Source organism: Canis lupus, chromosome 28 (genome assembly GCF_011100685.1).
Source record: "Canis lupus familiaris isolate Mischka breed German Shepherd chromosome 28, alternate assembly UU_Cfam_GSD_1.0, whole genome shotgun sequence".
In the NCBI taxonomy this organism is placed as follows: domain Eukaryota; kingdom Metazoa; phylum Chordata; class Mammalia; order Carnivora; family Canidae; genus Canis; species Canis lupus.
Genome location: NC_049249.1, coordinates 11,393,827 through 11,415,474, shown reverse-complemented (window position 1 = coordinate 11,415,474; position 21,648 = coordinate 11,393,827). Strand labels below are relative to the sequence as shown.

The 21,648-nt window shown below is 50.8% G+C and overlaps 1 protein-coding gene across 2 annotated transcripts in view; it reads left to right on the top strand.

Moving 5' to 3' along the window:
* The first annotated feature begins 1,489 nt into the window (after positions 1 to 1,489).
* The window catches only part of CRTAC1 (cartilage acidic protein 1), a 148,801-nt gene continuing 128,642 nt past the window's right edge, over positions 1,490 to 21,648 (top strand). For both annotated transcript variants that reach the window (XM_038578461.1, XM_038578462.1), the window contains exons 1-2: positions 1,490 to 1,640; positions 18,686 to 18,885. In XM_038578461.1, the coding sequence (XP_038434389.1) occupies positions 18,686 to 18,885 (200 nt within the window). In that variant the 5' untranslated portion in view covers positions 1,490 to 1,640. The remainder of the gene's footprint in view (positions 1,641 to 18,685; positions 18,886 to 21,648) is intronic.

Here is a 21,648-nt window from a genome sequence, read left to right as displayed (position 1 = left end):
GGCAGGGGGCCTCCATAAAACAACAACAAAACCCCACTAGAGTCATTTTATAAGTACCCAGAAGAGAGGCATCAATAGATGGGGAAACAGTCCTAGCTCCTTCCCTCTCTGACGAAGCATCATCCCCAGGTCCTTCTCTTCCAGCGCCCCGTTCGAGCCCCAGGTTTCCGAAACCCAAAGGCTTTATTCATGGAAGCTCACAATTCATTTAGTAAATCCTCACTGGGCGCCTCCTCGGTGCCAGTCTCGATTCCAGGCGCAAAACAAAGGACTCGTCTTAGAGTGTTACCGACCTCGGCCAGTTCCTGCCCAGCGCACGGGTATTTGGGGCACTGCTGCCCCAGTGCGTTCTTCCCAAGCTTGGCCCGCCAGGGCCCCGGGTCCGGAGAGGCTGAGACCAGCGGGCTGGGGGTCGAGGAGGGGGTCAGCAGTACCCGCGAGCAGAGCGGCGAGGGGGGCTGGAAAGACCAGAGCCACAGGGCCTGCTGGGGGGCCCCGGATTAAGCTGGGCCCCGGCGCTGCGGAGGCGGGGGCACGGCGGGGGCACGGCGGGGCGGGGTGGGGCGGGATGGGGTGGGGTGGGGGCACTGCGGGCGGCGGCGGGCGGGGGCGGGGCCGGGGCCGGGGGGAGGGGACGCGGGGAGGGGCGGGGGGGAGCGGACGCGGGGAGGGGCGGGGGGGAGCGGACGCGGCCCGCCGCCGCCGCCGCGCCTGCTCTCGGAGCTGTGCTCGCCCGCCCCCCGCCCCCCGGGCCGTCGCGAAGCTCCGCTCTCCATACTGAGCAGCCCCGGGAGGTGCTCGGACACGTTCCCAGGCCGGATAAAGATCGGCTCGGCGCTCGCTCCGCAGCGCGAAATCTCGCTCTCAGCTCGCCTCGCCTCGCCTCGCCTCGCGCGGCCGCTCCGGCCCGGCCCGGCCCGGCGACGCCAGCTCGCGACCTGCGCGGGGGGCAGAGCAGGCCCTGCGCGCCGGGGGGCCGGGGGCCGGGGGTCGCGGGGCCCCAGGGCCCCAGGGCTCGCCCCCTCCCCGTCCCCCTCCCCCTCCCCCCGGCTTCCTCCCCGGGGACCCCCGCTTGCCGCCCGCCAGTGCCCCCAGCGCCCGGCCAGGCGCCCTCGTCTCGCCCTCCCCGCCAGGCCCCGCCAGGCCCCGCCGCCTCCTGAAGGTTACGCGACGCAGCGGCGGGGCGCGGGGGGCGCGGGGGAGCACCGGGGCGCCCGCCCTCCAGCCGCCCGCGCCGCCGCCCACCCAGAGCCCGCCGCGCGGGGCCGGCCGGGCCGCCGGCTGCTGCCACCGCAATCCCGGCTCCTAAATCAGCGCGGGGAGGCGTCCCCTCCCCCACCGGCTGCCCGCGCTCGCGGCGCCGCGATTGGCCGCGCGGCCGCCCCCCGCCCGGGGCCCCCGCTCCAGCCGCCGCGCCATTGGCTGCGGGTCTCCGCCAGCCTTTACATAAGGCCGGCGCGCTCGAGTGGAGTTGTATAAAGCGGCGAGCGGCGGCGGGGCGGGAGGCTCGAGGCCAGCCCGGGACCGGGCCGGGAGCTGGGAGGCGGCGGCGGCGGCGGCGGCAGCAGCGCCCGCGCTCCGACGCCCCCGGGCGGTGGGGCGCAGAGGGCCCGAAGGCGGCTCCGAGCGCGGACCCCGGCGTGAGTACCCGCCCGCGTGCCCCCACCCCTCGGGCCGAGAAAGTTTCTCCCGCCCTGCGCGCCCCTCCCGACCCGCCGGCACCGGGGGCGGGAGAGCGGCCGCGGAACCGGGAAGACGGCCACGGCCACGGCCACGGCCACGGAAGGCGGCGGCGGCGGCGCCCCCAACTTGCCGGGAGGCGGGCGCAGGGCGCAGGGCGCAGGGCGCAGGACCCGACTGGCGCGCCGAGCCTCCCCCGCGGGCTGGGGGCGAGGCGGGCGCGGGGCTGCAGGTGCAGGAGACGCGGGAACGCGGGGTGCGGACCACAGCGCGCCCCGCCGGCGGGGCAGGTGCCGGGGCGCTGGAGGTCAGCGCTTCGGGGAGGGGGGCCCCGGGGCTGCGAGGGGGGCGGAGCGGGTGAGGAGGGGTGCGCCGGCGGGTATTTGGGAGTCACCCCGCCGGGCTCAGCTCCGGGCCGGGGAAGCTGCTGGCCTCGACCGGGTGTACGCGGCCGGGATGGGGAAGAGCCCCCAAGGAGCTGGCGCTTCTCCCCCGGGGAAGCCGAGCGCCCAGGCACAGCGCCGGGCGGCAGAGAGCTCCGGACGCAGCCCCGCGAGCCGCGTAGCGCCAGCTGCCTTTGCTGGACCGAGGTGTGGTCTCCTCGCACGCAGCCTGTCTCAGGCAAACCAGCTTCAGGCATTCCGGGGGCGCCGAGGGTCCTCCTCTGCCCGTGGGGACACACACAGGCTTCGGTGGGGCGGCAGGCCGGGCTTGGGGGCATGGCCAACAAAGCAGCGCGTCACTTCGCAGTACAGTAGTTGGGAGCCCTGGTTAGTCCCGTTTCTGCAAAAACCAACTCAAGAATCCAAAGTCATGCCAGCCTGGATGAGAGCCTCCCAGAGTGGTCGGGAAATGCTCCTGGGGCTGGGAGGGGGGCACTCCCCTGCCTCCGGGAATGACTAATGAATATTGCTACCGGTGGTGGTGGTGGGTGTGCACCTAGGGTGGCTTCTCTGCATCCCAGGAGATGCTTCAGCTCTCCAGGCAGGACACATTCTTGAGTCACACTTGAGATGTCTTCTGGGATGGGTGCAGGACTTCCCAAGTGAAGCCAGGTGGAAAAGAAGGGGAGAAGGCTCCAAGTCTAGGGGACAACTCTGTAGTGCTGTCTGGAATCAGGGGAGAACTTACCAGGGAAGAGAATTGCTACTGATGGGAGATTTTTTTACCCTGATGACTTGGGGCTGGAGATACCCAAGACTGAATCAGAGCGAGTTCAGAGAGTCATGCTGTACCTCACTCCCAGCGGTGAGGAAGGGGAGATGGAGGATGGAAAAGTGGGAACATGGCGGTTCTTCCAATATAGCTCTTGGAGAAGCATTTTCTCTTCCTCTGACTTAAGAACATCATTCTGGCACCAGGTCCTAAAGTCAATTTAAGAAGCGGTGAAAGTTTAGGGTCTTGATGCTGGCACAGAGGACCACAATTAGAATATTCTGGCTTCCATTTGGCGCTAATAGACTCTGGAGAAGGTCAAAGGCATGCTGCTCAGCTGGGGTGTATTCTTCACCTGTACCCCATTCCTGAACACAATGGGCATCTTGAACTCCTAGGGTAACTGCTTCAGCATGGAGATCTTCTGTGGGGGTTATCAATCTATACCTGCAAACCCAGCTCCATCCTCAGCCTGCAGTCAACATTTTTCTGCTGCATTTCCCAACACCTTCTCTCCACTGGGGATTTGTGCAATGAGATACCTGCTTGTTGCTCTTTCTTCCCCTCTCTCCATCTGGGTTGCACCTGGTGTTCTGAACCCTGATATTTATTACTTGGCACCTTGATGTTTGCTTAAGACGTCCTATCGCTACACAGGAGTGCCCCTGTGAGTGTGTGGACCAAACGCCTGTGTCATTCTAGGGAGTCAAACCTACACTATGGTGGAGAGAGGACCAGGGACCACAAAGGCGGTACTGTGAAAGTGCTTAGGACAGTCTCCTGTTCTCAGTCTTTTTGCCTGCAGAGGTGATGGAAGGTTAAAGGTGCAGCAGGCTCCTTGGTGTCCAGTAGGGGGCGCCAAAGGCACCCAGCTCAAGACCACTGACATTCCCACTTATTGCCCTTCACTGACCATTGGTAACTAAACACTTTGGGCAAGCCCAGGCCATAGCCCCCAACCCTCACCTTCATGATGGGAGCCCTTTTACCACAGGCTTCCTGACCATCAGGTGGTCCTGTGGCCTCAGGTGCATTGGGGCAGACGCAGGAACAACATTCCAGGGCAGGAGGGCTGGGACTCAGCCCCACCTGCTCTCTGAGATCATTCCTTTTGCTCAGTTCTGGTGGGTCCTTTGAACTCGTTAGGAGAGCATGGAGTCCAAGAGCATTAGGGCTAGAAGGGAGGATCCTTGGAGAGCATCTAGTCCAACCTCATCCCATCTCCAAGACTGGCATGCATACTTAATTTATAGATTAAAAAGCCGAAGCCCAGTCAGGGCAAGTATCTAGCCCAAGGTCACATGGCTATTTGATGGAAGACACTGGACTAGGTCTCAGGATTCCCGGTTCTCTACTCAGAGCTCATTCCAATCTTGTGACCTGCTTTTCTTTACTATGGAGATGGACGTGTGTTCTCAGCATACCAGGTACTCATAACTGCTGACATTGGTAAATTAACAAATTTAGTAAATTTGGGGAAATTTTCTCCAAATCAATTATTCAGAGCAAGAAGCAGATGAAGTTATTGTAATATACATATGTATAGAATGTGTACATATGTAATAGAAATTCTGAATTTTTTTTCCTTCTATCTACTGTGTTATCTCATTATTCCAAGCAGTCTTCTAGGCAGAAACAAAGCAACTCCAGTTCTCAGTCCATGCATATAGGAATCAGAAGTGCTCGGTCCCTCCCTGTGGTCTTAGAAGCCCGGCCAGAGCTCTTTCTTTCTTTTACTAGGGCATGCTGGAGTAGGCTCGCCCTGTCCTGCATCACACCACTGCCTGTGGCACCTCTGTTACTCAGATCCTGGGTGAAGTGCAGAGTTCCCAACCATTATTTGCCCATTTCCCCATATTTGCTGCTCCCAGCTCAAGGGCAGAGTCCTAGGATGTTCTATTTTTGCAAAATCCTCGTGTTAGGCTTCTTGGGTGACCTGGAGTATACTACCATTTCCACTGCCCTTTTTCTGTTCTGTGAGTCTGACTGTCGACATCTGAGCTGGGCCCTGGGAAGGAGGCTTGCTGAGTGGCCTGGGGGCCACCCCTCTGTTTCCTCTCCCCACCCTGTTCCTTTGCACACTGCATAGAGCTCCTCTGGGGTCCCCTTGGAGCCTCAGCAGATGTGGTGGCAACCCTCAGGAGGAACCAGTACCAAGAGATGCTTGGTGCCAGGGAAGATGCTTGAGTTTTCTCTGCTCCTTGAGGCTCACAGGCAAGTTTGGTTTTAGTCTTCGGGGGAGGAGGGAGATAGTAGGATTATGTGAACCACCAGGGAGCAACAGCCCCTTCCTTTAAGAGGTGGGGTTCTGAGAGGCTGTGCTTGAGGTCTGTGCCAGCTCCTGGCTCTGGCTGAGACCTGCATTCCCAAGGCTTGGACTAGTCTGAATAAGGAGAGGGAAATAATTACATGAAATATAGCTGTAGTACAGGATCTCTGGATTTTTGATTGAATGGGGAGAAGACAGAGTTTGAAAAGTGGCATTAGACCCTAAGAAAATAAGAAGTCACTGCTTTCATGAGCCCCACTGGAGGGCTGATCCTTACCCTACTCTCATCGAGAAGGCAGCCCAGTGTAGTAGAAAGGACACAGGCTTAGAATCTGGCTCCCCACTTTCTGGCTTAGAGACCTGGGACGAAGGTCTGCCTCAGTTTCCTCCTTTGCAAAATGGAGGGTGAATGGGGGTGAAGCTGGCAACCCCGTGATGAAGGTAGCATAGTGAAGATCAAGGATGATGGTCTTTAACATGCCTTTGCCCTTGGCAAGATACGAGGAGGTATTCAGCTGGAAGGGGATATTATTGCGGGATCACTGGGAACCACACTGTGGCTTCCTTTTCCAAGTAAGTGAGGCTGAGGGTCCAGGTTTGCACATCAGCCTCTGCTCACAGCAACATCTGGGCTGATGGACAAGGCCTTCCTGGCAGGGCTTCCTCCTTGCTTTCTTCCCTCCCCCACCTTGGGGTTCTCATTTTCGGGTTCTGCCATACTTGGGGAAAAGAAATTTTACAGGTCCCAGGATAATTCTGAATGTGATGAAGGGCCCTGAGCTATTGATTCCTAAGGAAGGATCTTTGTGCTGGGAGAAGCCTTCCTTGGAGCCCAGTGATTTAAGAGTGCTGACAAATCCGTGCTCACCGAGCCTCCTGCAGGCTGCAGATACAGGCTTCCAGGCCAGCCAGGGCTCTGTGAGGGATTTCTGGGGAGCCTGGCTGGTTGCTTAGGGGACATAAACCTGTGAACTTTCCTTGGGAAAAAGTATGAAATCAATTGGTTCATTATCACACCCAAAACACCCTGGACCACTTAGGGCATTTAAAAAATGAGAAGCAACAAAGGACTTGGAGGCTGCATTTGAAAAGTAGAGACCTGCAACAGGTTTAGGGACAAGAAGACCTTTTGCCACTGAACCACTCATGATCTTGACCTTACTGGAGTCCTTTGGCAGTGACTAGCAGGTCCAAAGCATCCCTGTCATTTGGGATGTTCCATTTGTTCCATTTGTCTGGAAACATCTTTGGTTGTCACCCCTGGGCTAGGGAGTGCTACCAGCCTCTAGTGGGTCAAGGCCAAGGATGATGCTAAACATCCTACCATACATAGGACAGCCCCCAACAAAAAGTTGTCTGGACTAATTTGTCAATAGTGCCAAGGCTGAGAAACCTGGGCTGGGGCACCACCACACAGAATTGTAGTATGCCAGAGGTGGGAGGGATTTCAGAAGTGTTCTCATCTGGCTTTCCCATTTCACAGCTCAGGACGCTAGGATCCAGAGAAGTGAAAAGACTAGCTAGGATCCTGCAGCAAGCAAGCAGCCAAGCTGGTCTAGAACTCAGATCTGCTGGTCTAGAACTCAGATTTGCTAAGACCCACTTACCCGGACTCTCAGAGATGCTGCATAGATTAAATGTGAGCTGTGAAAACACTTGGAAAATTATAAAGAGACTATTATTAATATTGCTATTATTAAGAATTTGGGAGTTTGGAAAGTTCTATTTCTGGCTGTGCCACTGACTCATTGTGTAATATTGGGCTCATCATCCCCCCACCCCCATGCCTCTCTGAGTGTGTGTGTGTGTGTGTGTGTGTGTGTGTGAGAGAGAGACAGGGGGTGGTCTTAGCAAATAAGTATATCATAATCATTATGTTTAGAGGAAAGTCCAAAGATTTGCCCTTCAAAAACCCTAGCCACTTAAAAAAAAAAAAAGATAAAAATTTTCCTTGAAAGAAACCGTGTTGACTTCGTAAGAAGCAAAGCGTTTTCTTCTTGGAAAAATTCCAGTACCCTGGCCCTGTAAGTTGGTTCCAGCCCAGGAAATCTGATCAACATCCGGAGGAGAAACTGATAGCTTCACAAATGACAAGCGATTGGATCTGTCCCCACTCCCTCTGGGAAGGGGAGGTGGCAACTTCACTCTTTCCTGCTCAACCTTCTTGGCACAGGGAAGTTCTGCAAGGAACCTCACGGAGGGATGGGAAGGCGTGTCATTAATTAGTAAAACCTTGTTTACTTAACAGACATATTCTTAAAGATCTCTTCCAAGGGACATTTTGACATATTACTTTAATTAGCCACAGAAGAATTGCAAGTGCAGAGAGTGTATAAAATGACCCTTCCTGTTGTTTCTAGTTACTGTTATCTTTGTTTGCCCCCAACAAGTACAGTGACAAGGTCACGGGAATCACTGATGAGCTCATGCTGTCCCGGTGACCAGGGGAGGGACTGCAGGGACTTCATCCCTAACAGTAGCCTCCCCACCTTCCCAGAGCGTGGACCCCAATGGAGGTTCTCTCTCGGCATCCCCACCCTGCCCTACTTTGATGTATGTCTTTAAGGACCCATCACATCAGACAAATTCTGACTCAGCTCTCTATATGGAGAACAGGCCCGGGAGCCAGATCCCAGCCTGCATGGGCAGAGGAGATCTGGCAGGATTGGTGGAAACAGCCTCACTTGGTGTTTTTCACCTGAGCAAGACCTCCACGTGCTCAGGATTAGAGGTAGGAAGTCACTTGAGTCTCTCCTTAGAGGATTAAGGCTACACCCTGGTCCATCCCTATAATAAAGGAGCTAAACTGACAGGCCCTTTCCATCACCTGCAGACTTGTTGTCGAAGTAATGTCACATTCCCTTTCATTCTGGTCTCTAAGAACAGACTCTTTCTTGGAGATCAAAACCATGTACCTCTCATCAGAGAAGCTATGTATATCCAAGATGTCTTTGGCAAGTGGGGACACAAGAGTCCCTGAGAAGGAGAAACACTGCTTTGTAAGCAATGTCGGGGGAGGCACTGTGTCTTTTGTTCTCAGTCACACACTCAGTGCCTAGCATGGTGCTTGGCATGTGGAAGAGCTCAGTGGGTACTTGGTGGATGAATAAATCAGTGAACATCGGTGGCCATTCTGGGGAAGAGGTGGTTCTTTGTTTGAAAGTGGATCTCCAGACTGGCCTGGATCAGTGAGGGCCAGTTTTCCTTCTGGCTCCTTCTTCCCAGAAGGCTCTAGAACCCTCAAGGTCCCACTGCTCAAGTAGGGATGGAGGAGCCCAAGCAGGGCCCACCCTATGAGATGATGGCCAGCTCCGAACCTTGAGCAAGACCAAGGTTTTCTTCCTCTTTACCACACTTTGGGTGCTTACTCCCCTTCCCTTCTTCTTCCCACCAGGCTGCTGCAAGGAAGCTCAGTGCAGGTTTGCCTCGTTTTAAGCTGAGAGAATAGATGATAATTTGGATTTCCACTGAGGACAGACTAGGGAGTGAATCACTGCTTCACAGAAAGATCCCCAGGGGCATTCTTCTAAATAGCAAGGTCCATTAATGCATTTTAAGTGATTTAGGGGAAAAAAAAAAAAAAAACAAGAAACCCTGACCCATAGATTCTTAGGCCTGGAAAAGCACTTTGGAGGTCATCCAGTGCCATGCTGCTGTGCTGCCCCAGGATGCCCATATCCCTTCTGTGAGTCTTGTATTCGGTTTTCAGAAACACAGTCTGTCTATCCTGCACACTGCTGCCCCAGATCTAAAATGCTCTTTCTAAAATGCATGGCTGATCATGTCATAGCTAACTTCAAAACCTCTCTCATGGTGTGACTCCCAGGCTCCTTACCTGGGCATGGCAGGCAGGCTCTAGGGGCCCCAACTGCCACCTCCACCTTCCCCTGTACCCTGCACTTCACACCCCAGACATGGTATTCCAGCAACCACTGCACTTGCCCAGTGCACTAAGCTGTCACACCCATGCTGTGGCCTGTAGATCCCCCGGAATGAAGCTCCCTTGGAATCTCATTTTTCCTTTTCCACCTGCCCTGCCCACTCACATGACTAGCCAACCCATCCCTCCTATGGGCTGCATCTATACTTTGGACCTGTTGCTGCTCTAAGCTTATCCCTCTGTACTGTGCCTCAGCCCTAACAGACTGCAAGCTCCTTGAGGTCAGGAGCCATGCCTTAGGTGTCATTTCTAACCTGGCCCAGGGGCATCTACTAACTGAGCACGCATGTGTATATCAGTAAATGGAGGAGTCCTGTGTTTGGAAAGCAGTACTGAAGAAGTCAGAAAAACTCCACTGAGCTCCCTAGACAAATCAGTCCTGGAAGCAAGCCTATTCCTCAAAGTATGACAGTCCCAGGCATTCCATTCAACTTTTGGCCACTGCTCCTGGAGCAGGGAGTACCTAGTGGGCCCGGGCTTGACCTCCTGAGCTGCTTCCCTGCATCCCACAAGCAGTGGTTAGCACTATACTGTCTTAGTACCATTGCTGTTACCCTCACGTGCCATGTACGGACCTCAAGGTGGCCTGGCACTGGGCTCAGCACACAACAGGCATCACCTCATTTCATGGGCCGTTTTACAGACCAGGAAGCCTGCCTCGTGAATAATGCTCATGAAGGAGCTGCCGCGCCTGAAGTACCAGGCTGTGAGACTCCATTTGTCCTCTCACTTCCAGTACCCTGTTTCATTAGCCTGCCAGTCTCTTGGGCCCCTCCTCAATGGGGCCCCTGAGCTTCTGTCTGCCTTTTCTGGAGCAGGACCATGTCTGCTTTGTGTCTGTGCATGCGGCTGTAGGAGGAGTGGGGTGCTTTCCCTGAGCAGGGGGCAAGAGGAGGAAGCCTTCTATTTTCTGGGTGCTGGGGAAGATGCAGAGGACCTGGTGGCCCCTGGGGTGGGGAGGTGCAGAAGGTCTAGCATGTGGCAGTGCAGAAGGACCAGGACACTCAAGGTGGAGGGACTCCTTGGCAAGTGCTTGCCATGGGGCAAGCTTGGGGCTGCTTGTTCCCAGCTATTCTCGGGTGAGCCCAGTGCCTGCTGTGGTGTGGCTGCATGGGGACACGGGTTGAATAAATGACCAAGTGAATGGCATCTCCGGGCCCCCATTTATCTCTCCTACTTGGGCACAATATTTGCTTCCCAGCTGGAGTCCCAGCCCCCAGCTGTACCCTCTGTGGCTTCCTCCACAACCCTTTGCCACAGTGCTCTTTCTAACACACCCTTCTAGCCCGATCATTCCCTGGGTCTCTCTCTCTGGCTAGGGTGGCTCACCAGGTGAAAGGAAAGGATAGTTAGCAAGTATTGCTACTGTCCAGGTGAAAGGTGGAGTGGCAACCTCCAGCGATGGGGATGGAAAGACTGGGCAGGTTTGAGAAATATTCATGGGGCAGAATGGGTGTTGTGATCCAGTGGTTGGTTGTAAGGAAGAACGAAGAAGCAAGAGCCAATTGTGATACTGGATTTCCAACCTTGAGTACAGTGTTGGGATTTAAAGGGGCCCAATGAGTAGCATCCCCGTTCCCTACTCGGATTTAGGACCAGCTGAAAGATTGTAAGGGGGAGGAAGAAGGGAGGAGAGCGGCAGGCCTCAGGCACCATCATCACAGATACAACTATTTGGAAGGCCAGGCTTCAGAGTGGGGTCTGTGGGGCACCTGCCACTGCAGCCCTCACTGTGGAAGGAGTCGGGGGAAGGGCTGGGGCTGCCTGGCCAGCCTCAGCACAGGATAGAGTGGCCTCTGCAGGGAGGCATATCAAAAAGGACTGCTCTTCCCAGTTCTTGCACACTGACCAATCTGTGACTCCCTGCTCCAGCCCTCAGGACAAGGACTTGGGGGAAGGAGGGAGGCCAGGAATGTAGCACTAGCACTGAAGATTCTCAATCTCACACTACTGATGCTTTGGTCTGGATATTTTTCCGTTTTGGTGGCTGTCCTGTGCACTGTAGGAAATTTGGCAGCATCCCTGTCCTCTACCCACTAGTTGCCAATAGCACCCCCTTTCCCTAGTTGTGACAACCAAAAATATCTCCAGACATTGACAGGTATTCCAGGGGGCAGGTGGAGGAGCAAGATTACTCCCAATTGAGCGCCATTGCTCTAGTTAAATGGAAGATCCTCTGGATGGCAACCTTAGGAGTGAGAAAAAAATGCTTCCTCCCAACTCATGATCCAGGGATCAGGGTCTTTGCTTTTTGTTGTTGTTTTGTTTTGTTTTAAGATGTTATTTATTTGAGAGAGAGAGGGAATAGCGGGGGGGGGGAAGAGCAGACTCTCTGCTTAGTGGGGAGCCCAATGAGGGGCTCAATCCCAGGACCCTGAGATCATGACCCGAGCTGGAGGTAGATGGTTAACTGACTGAGCCACCCAGGTGCCCCTGATTAGAGCCTTTGAATAGGCAGTTCTGAAAGAGCAAGTTGGGTCCTGGGTCCTCCACACCTTTGGGTCTGCTCTCTGGATCCTCTCCGTTCTCCCCTCCTGCCTCTCCTGTCCAGCTACCTCTTAGCATCCTTTAACTTAACTTGCAATGACACCACTCTACCTCTTCAGAGGCATTCCCAGCTCCCTGCCCTGCCCCCCAGCTCCTTTAGATATCTCTCTGTGCTCCCTCCTGCCCAACACCCCTCACCCTGTACTGCAAATGTTGACTAAGTTTCTCCCAGTGACCTCAGCACTGCCTAGCAGAATCCCAGGCTCATTGAGGGTCCACAGGGAGTGTCACTGTGGGTAAATGAACCAAGATAACTTCTGTTAGCTCTTCTCCAGAGATGGTTCCAGGCACTCCTGTGGGGCTCTGTGCAGATTTGGGGGCTCAGCCACTGCAGGGCGGAGTGCTCCTGCTGCTGCCATTCTCCCTGGAGCCTCTGCCCCCTTGCAGTGTCTGCAAAGGTTCTGTGCTCCCTGCTCATTTCTAACTTCTGAAGCATCCAGGGCTCTTTTGTAGAGCAAGACTCTGCCCTCCTACAGTGTCTGGAAAGGGTCTGTGCTCCCTGCTCACTCTCACCATCTGAAGCATTCAGGGCTCTTGTTTTGTGAAAGCTCGGGGTTGTGTCCTTGGCTCTTTCAATAATTGCTAAAGAACTGCTTACCCTGGAAATTGCCCTGGAAGCCTCTCCCCACAGCTGCCTGACCCCACTCCGAGATCTGGGTTGCTTGGTTACCAGTTTTCAGACCCAATTCAGGAAAGTCCCAAGGCCACACAAAACTGAGTTTGGCTGCATGTGACCCAACCCACAGCCAATGTCTACAGACTAACTAACCTAACACTGTGTGAAAAGAAAGGAAACGAGGAGTGAGCACTGCGTTGTCTGGCCCCCAAGAGGTGTACACTAGCTCACCTAACCCTTGAAACCGTGGTGTGTCATCTGCTTCCCAGATTACAGATGAGGACACTGAGGATCTGAATAATTGAGGAACATGCCCAAGGTTACTACCTAGTTTATAGAGGGGGTTGAGATCCAAATCCAGGTCCCTGACTCCAGGCTTTGGGATTTTTTCCCCTTTTTATCCTGCTGAGGATTGTTCAAGGAGTTTGCTTATAGAGCACTTTAAAAAAAAAAAAAAGTATTATTACAAAGCAATTCTTCTCACTGCCTGAACCACAAGTCCTACCATCCCTTGTTCTTGTCAAGCCAGACCCTCCTTTGCCCCCTCCCCACGACTCCCCTGCGAATAGCCCACATTCCTTACTGGGGCCCCAGGTACTCTGGCCCTGCACCCTTCTGCCCGAGCTCTGCCTTTGGTAGTCAGCCTCTCCTATCCCAGGCTGCTCTGCCCTGAAAATCCTCCTTTTGCACTCACGTGCTTAACCCACTACTCCTCGCCACTCGTGTGCTCAAATACATAGTAGGCACTTAATATCCAAGCCATTCAAGAAAACAAAAAATTTCAGTTCAACCTACTTTTTAATTCTATTTTTAACTTCTCCACACTCTCCCAAAAGATTCAGATGTTCACAGTGGTGTGACAGGAGGTTTCCCGAGTCAGCCGTGTAAAATGTGAGGGCACTGCGGGTGCTGGCTGCCCTTCCGCTACAGGCAGTACCAGCCTGCTCTGCTTTCTGCCCCAAACTCTATCTCCCCTCTTCCTTTGACATTCTCCAGCTAAGTAGGTTTTCTTCATATATTTCAACAAGCTGGTGGGGAATCTTAGCAGCAGGAACATTTTTCTCTTTAAATCAGATTGTAGCTCCCACCTCAGATATCTGAGGACCGCGAGTCTAGGGCAGCAGTTCCCAACCCAGGCTGCCCATCGGAGTCATCTGGGGGGCTTCTAAAGATACACAGTGCCTAAGCCCTACCCAATTAATCAGAAACTGGGTGAAGGACCTGGGCCACATCATATTTCTAAAACTTCCGGGTAATTCTATTGACCAGGTAAGGTTCAGAACAACTGGTCTAAAGCCTTGCTACTAAAAGTAAAGTCTGCAGACCAGCAGCATAGGCATCATGTGACATTTTGCTAGAGTGAAGAAACTCAGGTCCCACCCCAGACCTACCAAATCAGAATGTGCATTTTACAAGATCTTCAGGTGATATGTCAGCATGTTACAGTTTGAGAAGCATTGCTTTAGGGAAAGAACAGTTTTTAAATAACTGTATGACAAGCTGCAAACAATTTCTGCTGACTCACATTATCATTTAGACATATTCCTTTGTACATTTAACACATGTTAATTGAGCACTTACTAGTATCAGGTGCTATGATGGTTTTTAAGAACACATTGGCATGCATCTCTATCTTAGCCTGCAAATTCCTGCCCATCCCCCATTTTCTCTAGGCTGTAGCCTTTGATGGAACCATCTCTTTTCTCCTTGACCTCACCTCTCTCCAGTTCCAACCCTTCCCCTCTTTTCACTTTTTCATAAAAACTGGAGTCAGAATCCTTCTTTGTCACTTCATATCAAGTGTGGTGATTTAACTTTGAGCTGAAGACAGTCAGTACTTTGAGTGTGTAAGGATAAACTGAGCCTGGAGCCCTGGGAATTGCCTAACCTTCAACTGATTTCAGCTCCTTAGATCTAGAGACAAAGAAGATTCTTGAACTAATCTTGTATCTTCACTGTAGTGTACACCCTGGTTTCTTGACTGGGAGCTATAGTATAGAAAAGCCTTGCTGTTCAATGTGTAACTTGCAGACCAGGACCATTGGCATCACCTGGGAACTTGTTAGAAATAGAGAATGTTGGACCCTACTACACAGATCTAGTGAATCAGAATCTGCTCTTGAATAAGATGTGATTCATATACACATTAAAGTTTGAGAAGTACTGAAGCACTGGTATAGAACAGTTTCTTAAATTTTGCAACATATTATAATTACATGGGGACCTTTTAAAAATTCTGATGTCCCTGCTGCACCCTACACCAGTTAAGTGAGAATATCTTGGTATGAGATCTGGTCTCTAAATTTACCACTTTAACCATTTTTAAGTGTACAGTTCAGTGACATTGAGTACATTCACATTAGTGTGCAACCATCACCACCACCCAGCTCCAGACTCTGTCATCTTCCCATACTGAAACTCTGTCTCTATTAAATGCTAACTCCCCATTCCTCCTCCCCCACAACCCCTGAGGACCAACATCTATTTTCTGTGTCTGTGAATGTGACTACTCTGGGTACATGTAAGTGGAATTATAGTATATATCCTTTTGTGACTGGCTTATTTCACTTAGAACAGTGTCTTCATGGTACTTCTGTGTTGTAGAGTGTGTCAGAATTGTCTTCCTTTTTAAAGGTTATAATATTCCATTCTTTGTGTAGACCACGGTCTGCTTACCATTCAGCTGTCAATGGACTCTTGGGTTGCTTCCACCATTTGACTATTGTGAATAACACTGCTGTGAATATGGGTGTACAAATATCTGTTTGAGCCCCTTCTTTCACTTCTTTCTGGTATAAACCCAGAAGTGAGATTGCCAGATCACATAGTAATTGTATTTGGGATTTTTTTGAGGAACTACCACACAGTGGTTTCTGCAATAACTGTGCCATTTTACCTTCCTGCTAGCAGAGCACAAGGGTCTTACTCCTCTACATCTTCACAAACAACTGCCATTTTCTGGGTTTTGTTGTTTGTTTGCTATATTGATCCTAATGGGTATGCGTGGTATTATTGTAGTTTTTATTTGCATTTCCCAAATGATTACTGATGTTGAGCATCTTTTTACATATTTATTGGCCATTTGTATATACATTCTTTGGAGAAATGTCTGTTCAAGTCCCTTGCCCATTTTTAATTGGGTTGTTTTTTGTTGCTGAGGTGTAGAAACTATATATTCTGGGTATTAATCCCTTATCAGATAGACGATTTGCAGATATTTTCTCCCATTCTGTGGGTTGCCCTTTCACTCTGTCAATAATGTCCTTGAGGTACAAAAGTTTTACATTTTGAGGTAATCCATTTTAACCATATTTTCTTTTGTTGTCTGTACTTTTGATGTCATGACCAGGAAATCATTGTCAGACAACAGTATTCTTTAAAAACTCCCCCCAGTGATTCCAGTGTACAGTTCCAGTTGGGCAATGTTTCTCAAAGTTTGATGTGAATTTGTGACACCGAAAATATTATTAAAATGCATATTCTTATTTATTAGTCTAGGGTGGGGCTCAAGATCCTGCTTGTTAACAAATTCCTAGCTGATGTTGATGCTGTTGTCCTGGGGACCAGTCTGAACATCCAAGGTACAGAGAAATACCTTCAGTGACCTCTTTCATGTGAGCCCTGAGAGTAGAAGGCAGATATTTTCCAGACCTTTTCCTGAGTTTCTTTACCACAACTGTTTCCTGATCTGCCATGGAGACAGGCTCACAGCCTCCCCTCTAACTCACAGCTGGTTCTAAGCAGCCCAGGTAGGTGCACTGGGTGCCCTTGACATAGCAGAAGAATAACTTGTAAAGTACATCATCTCCCCGCCCCTCTCTTCCCCTGTCCCACTGGGGAGGCCATCAATTGGTCTGCTCATGTGGGGTGATTTCAGATTCCACACTAATGATGGTCTGGCTTTGGCCTCTGTAGGGGAACTACTGTAGAATCCTGCTGAAAAGCTGTTTTGTTCAAAATATGTTTAATGTGCTCAGAAAGGAAAAATCACACAGGTTGGTCTGAAGTTTATAGAAGACACTAGAGAGAAAAACTGTTGAAGGTCTGCTTCTAAAAAAAAAAAAAAATCCTTTAATTCATCATAGAATTTGAGCTGGAAAGAACCCTTAGAGTCTCTCCCAAACTCTCATTTTAGAGAAGAAAAGCTGGCACTCAACAAGGCTGTGACTTGTTTGAGGTTACCAAGCAAAATAGAGTTCAGCCCATACGTGTATTACTTCTTTTTAATCTCGCTTTGGGTTATTTATCCGGAAATGGTTAACACAGAGTAGCTACCTCTTTCATATGGCTCCTTTAATTAAAAGTTCACTTTTTCAGGGCACCTGGGTGGCTCAGTCAGTTAAGCATCTGCCTTTGGCTTAGGCCATGATCCCAGGGTCCTCAGATTGAGCCCCACATCAGGGTCCCTGCCCTCTCTTGTTCCTTCTGCTTGTGCGTGCGTGCTCTCGCTCTCTCTCTCTCTCTCAAATAAATAAATAATCTTTTTTTTTTTAAGTTCACTTTTTCACAGAAAAGGTAAAAAATCAACAGGCTGGATCATGGTTCATACCCCTCCTGGCCTTCATTACAAAATTTCTAACAGTTGCTTGTATTACTCCAATCAGACCTGCCTCCCTGGTGGCAGTGACCCAAATTGCAGGTATGGTGCCTGGGAGGGACTAACTAGCTTCTGGAAGGTATACCCAATGCCATTTTCCTTTTCTTTGTCCATTGCAGACCTTGTAATCTGATCACAGTACTCTTTCAATCCACTGCCAATCAATTGGATCTGGCTCTCAAGTTGAAACTCATTTGTTGTTCTTACAATAGAGGTCATACCCTGAAAAGACTAGTGACCTTCAGATCCACCCTACATTTCAGCATGTCTACGCTGATTATTAAATACTCTTTAGCTTCTCATTTTACCACCAGCTGCTCATTAATCCAATTAGAAGTTTCCTTTATTCAACCAAACTTCCTGCAGAGTTGCTTAACTCTCATAGTGATGTGTTTGCCTTCAGTGGTTAGACAGCCCAGTAGATGACACTGTTTTGTTCAGACATCTCCATAATTTAGATTTGACCTCACTCTGATAGTGCAACACCCAACTTGTGCCATATGAACATCCTGCAAGATGTTAGTTTCTGCCCTGGGGTGGGAGCCCTGCCCCTGGGTCTCTCCCCAGCCTTACCAGCAAGGTATTAGGGAGGCTTCTGAATCATGTTTGACCATGAAGACAGTGCCTGGGCCCTCGTGGGTTTCTGGGTCCTGAATGGAGGCGAGCTCATTTGCTGGCAAGAGCGTCTGTCTCCATATGGAGAGTCAATTTTTACGTCTTCTGTTCATGAAGACATCAGCCTCACTCAGCCTTGCTCTTGGCTGCCAGACACACTGGCCTGCCAGCAGGAAAAGTTCCATGAAGAAGGGGTCTGCTGCCTTCTGAAGGCAGGAAGGCACCACTTTGCCTGCAGGACTGGACCTGCGCAGCCTTCATGGGACTTGTTCCAGCAGAGCCTTTTGAACACTCTGTGAGTTCTGATTCCAGGCCTGCAGGCAGAGTCTCAGGGTGGTGCCATCTGTAGCTCATGCAAAGTGGGGGTGGAGTCCTTCCACCTCCTTGGCCATTCTCATCAGTCTCCTGGGTACATGCCACCAGCTCCCATGGCCCCAGGCTGCTCGGCAACACCCTGAGTTATGTTAGAGATATAATAATGAATTATACAATGGATTATACATAATTAATTTATAATAAAACACACACACAATGGTTTAATTTCTCCAAGTGAATGATACGCCACCCGCCAGATCCTGCTGGAATACATTCCCTAACTGATCGCTTCCTGATTTGGAGATGATGGCCAGCTGCCCTAGGGAGGGACGTTGGCCAGAGGAACCTGCCAATTCCCAGATTCCCTCCAGGCTACCTCTGGGGCATGACCCATAGAAGGATAATCCTTCACTGCCTCTATTATTGTTCTAGACCAGGATACCCAATAGGGGTCTGTCTCACTCCACCCCTGGACTGTTAAGAGTGGTTATTTTCTTCATTCCCCCAATCTTTCAGAGTACGGAAGATCCCAGTGTATTTATACTCAACCATTCCTTCCTTCCTTCATTCACTCAACAAATATGTGTTGAGTGCTTATTATGTGCCAGACCCTGTCCTTGGCTTGGTGTGCATAAGTAAGCAAAACAAAGATCTTTGCCCTGGTGGAGCTTACATTCTAGCAGAGGGAGGCAATAAATAGCAAATATAATGAATAAGTAGATTATACAGTGGTAGGTGCTATAGAAAAAGAAAAAGCAAAGCAGGATAAGGGTGATCAGGTGTGATGTAGGGAGGCTACAGTTTTAAACACAGTGGTCAGGGCAGGTCTTAGGGAAAAGTGGCAGCCTAGGAATGGCCACGCCCTCCATGAACAGCTGGGAAAGGCACTTCTGTGCCTATTCTGGGCTGTTTGGTTACATATTTGGTAACATTTTTAACTTTTGGTTTCAGATGTTCAGGATGTTACTGTTCTTGCTGTTGCTGTGGCTTCTGCCCCCCACCGAGGGGTCCCAGCGTGCTGAACCCATGTTCACTGCAGTCACCAGCTCGGTTCTGCCCCCTGACTATGACAGCAACCCCACCCAGCTCAACTATGGTGTGGCAGTCACCGATGTGGACCATGATGGAGATTTTGAGATCGTTGTGGCAGGGTAAGTGCTTCCCACCCTGAGTTTGACGGATACATTAGTCAGCTTTTGTTGTGATAAGGCTGAGTAACGAATCTCAAAAGCCAGTGGCTTGCAATACTCAGATTCCCACTCACTTCCCACTCACAGGTCTTGGCTGGGCTCAGCTGGGCCTCTGGTATGCTATGTCCTTACCTTTTGCTAGAGCAGTGAGAGGATGGAGGCTGGAGAATTTTTCAGGAAGAGAATCTGAATGCTCTGCTTCAAGGCTTTCTCTTCATATTTTTAAGTCTCCTTCGTTATGCAAGGAACACTTCTTTAGCAGGGGGACTGTAGAATCTCTATGTCGGAAGGGCTTAAAGGTGATCATTATGATCGAGGGGATACTCAAAGCTGCCTTTGCAGGGCATTTCCCATAAGACTAGGCAGGCAGTAATTGTCCCTTTCAAAGAAGGGAGGATGATGGGAATTCAGGATAGCTAAACTTCCTCTAGAGCATGTGGCCCACTGCTCCCTTCTCTCTCAAGAAGCAACATTGTGTAGTACGAAAAGCATAGGATTTGGAGTCCAAATAGCTTTGAGTTCATGCCGTAGATCTACAACTTCCTATCTGCACGACCTTGAGTCCGTCCCTTACTCCCTGAGATTCAGGCGTATCTTCTATAGAAATGGGAATGATTGTAGTGCTTCCTTGTTCTGAAGCAACAGCAGGGTGTTACATGCACCAGGCATTGTCAGTTCTGCCAGTAACCATGGATAGGTGTTATTTATGGAGCCTAATATGTGCCAGGCACTGTGGTGCTAAGCCTTTCAATGGCACTGTCTTCTTTAATCCTCTGGACAACATTATGAAGTACAGAGACAAGAAAAGGAAATGAGATGGGAAGTGAGCTGCCCTCATCAATTACATGGGACATGCATGGGTCAGGATTTGAACCCCAGGGCTCCCTAACTCTAGAACTACTGAACCACAGTTGTGCAGTTTTGTTATCACTTCAAAAATCAGTGGATCAATAAAAACACAAGGGCCTGTACTCTTCATTCTGAGAGGTCTGAGCTTTTCTGGCAGCCCTGAATAAAGTCGCTATTAGGTAACACTATTTGTAGCAGTTGCATGTAACTGTATAAAGCATTTACCTTGTAATTGGAGCACTTGGGTTTTTTTTTTTTAATTTTTATTTATTTATGATAGTCACACAGAGAGAGAGAGGCAGACACAGGCAGAGAGAGAAGCAGGCTCCATGCACCGGGAGCCTGACGTGGGATTTGATCCCGGGTCTCCAGGATCGCGCCCTGGGCCAAAGGCAGGCGCTAAACCGCTGCACCACCCAGGGAGCACTTGGTTTTAATCCTCACTGTACCACCCAATAGTTGCAAACCTTGTTCACGTTACTTAGCTATACAGTGCCTACTTTTCTCATCCCTAAAATGGGCATATTGAAGGCTATCCCCACCTACCACACAGGACAGTGGTGAGGATCAGCAGTGATGATGTATAGAAAAGATACTTTGTAAAGCACACTTCTTCCATTTATTAATTTCTTCTACCCTGTGAAGAGTAGAGGTACCCAATTCTAGACCTCTTCGAAGTCTGGATGAGTGTGCATCATCCAATGGAACTTTCCATGATGATGTAGATGTTCTACATTGGTGCTGTCCGATATGGTGGCCACTAGCCACATGTAGCTGTTGAGCACTTAAAATGTAGCTACTATGACTGAGGAACTGAATTTTTAATTTTTTTCATTTATATTAAATAGCCACATTGAAATTAGCATCTGTCTGGGCCTTAAGAAGGAAAAATGAAAGAGCAGAGTGTGATAGAAAAAAGAAAATCAGAAATGGTTGTAATGACCCTTGTTGCCTGAGGTGACCTGAGCAGCTTGTCTGCTCTCAGTGCCGTGAGGATCCAGTGTCTCTCTGAATCAGAGCAGCTCACCTCATCAAATCCCGCCTCCCAGAGACCTGTCGCATTTCTGAAATGTTCTAGCTGGCCCTGCCTCCCATTGGATGGCACCAGCCTTTCCCACCTTCTGCCACCCCTCCTCCTCCGGCAGACCCTGGGAGCTGACAGAGGACAGACAGGATGGTAAGGCAATCATCCTTCCCTCCTCCTGGGCCCCCTACAAGTTACTGCGGTGAGTGTGCTCACCCTTCACCTTGGACATGGGCTTCAGGTACAACTCTTCATCACACCCATCCTTGGACGTGCCTGGGCTGCCACTGCATCCCCTGAGCATGCAGCTTCTTTCTTTCCAAGAGCTAGGCATTCATTTCCTCTGTCTTTTCCATGAAGTCCCTCCCTCTCTCTCCTCCAAGGAACTCAAGAAATTTGCTTCTATGTCCTCTGTGTTAGGGAGGCTAGACCATCCTTTGTAGTCAGCTCAGAGTAGATACGATAAGCCCGTCTAGCTTGCTGCTGACTGTGGGGCCTGCGGCACTTTGGAGTCCTCCTCAGGAAACAAAACTCAGACTGTCCTGGGTGTTCCTCCTGAATCAGCCAGAGATCAATCAGGGAGAGACCTTTCTCTCTTGTCCCAGGGAAGGGTTGAGCTGGGCAGGCCCTGTCTGGGGAAGTCTGGGCTGCCGAGTGTTCTTTTACAAGATGATATGGCCACTCCCAGCAAAGGAGAAGGCTTGCATGGAGGACAGGATGGTGAAAGTGGGCAGCTTCCCAGCTCCAGGTCAGGCCTTCTTTGTGGCTGTTGTGAAGCATTGTGAATTCTCAGAGCATCAGAAAGACACGTTCTAATTTAAGTACCAAAATACATTCCAAAGGCAAATATA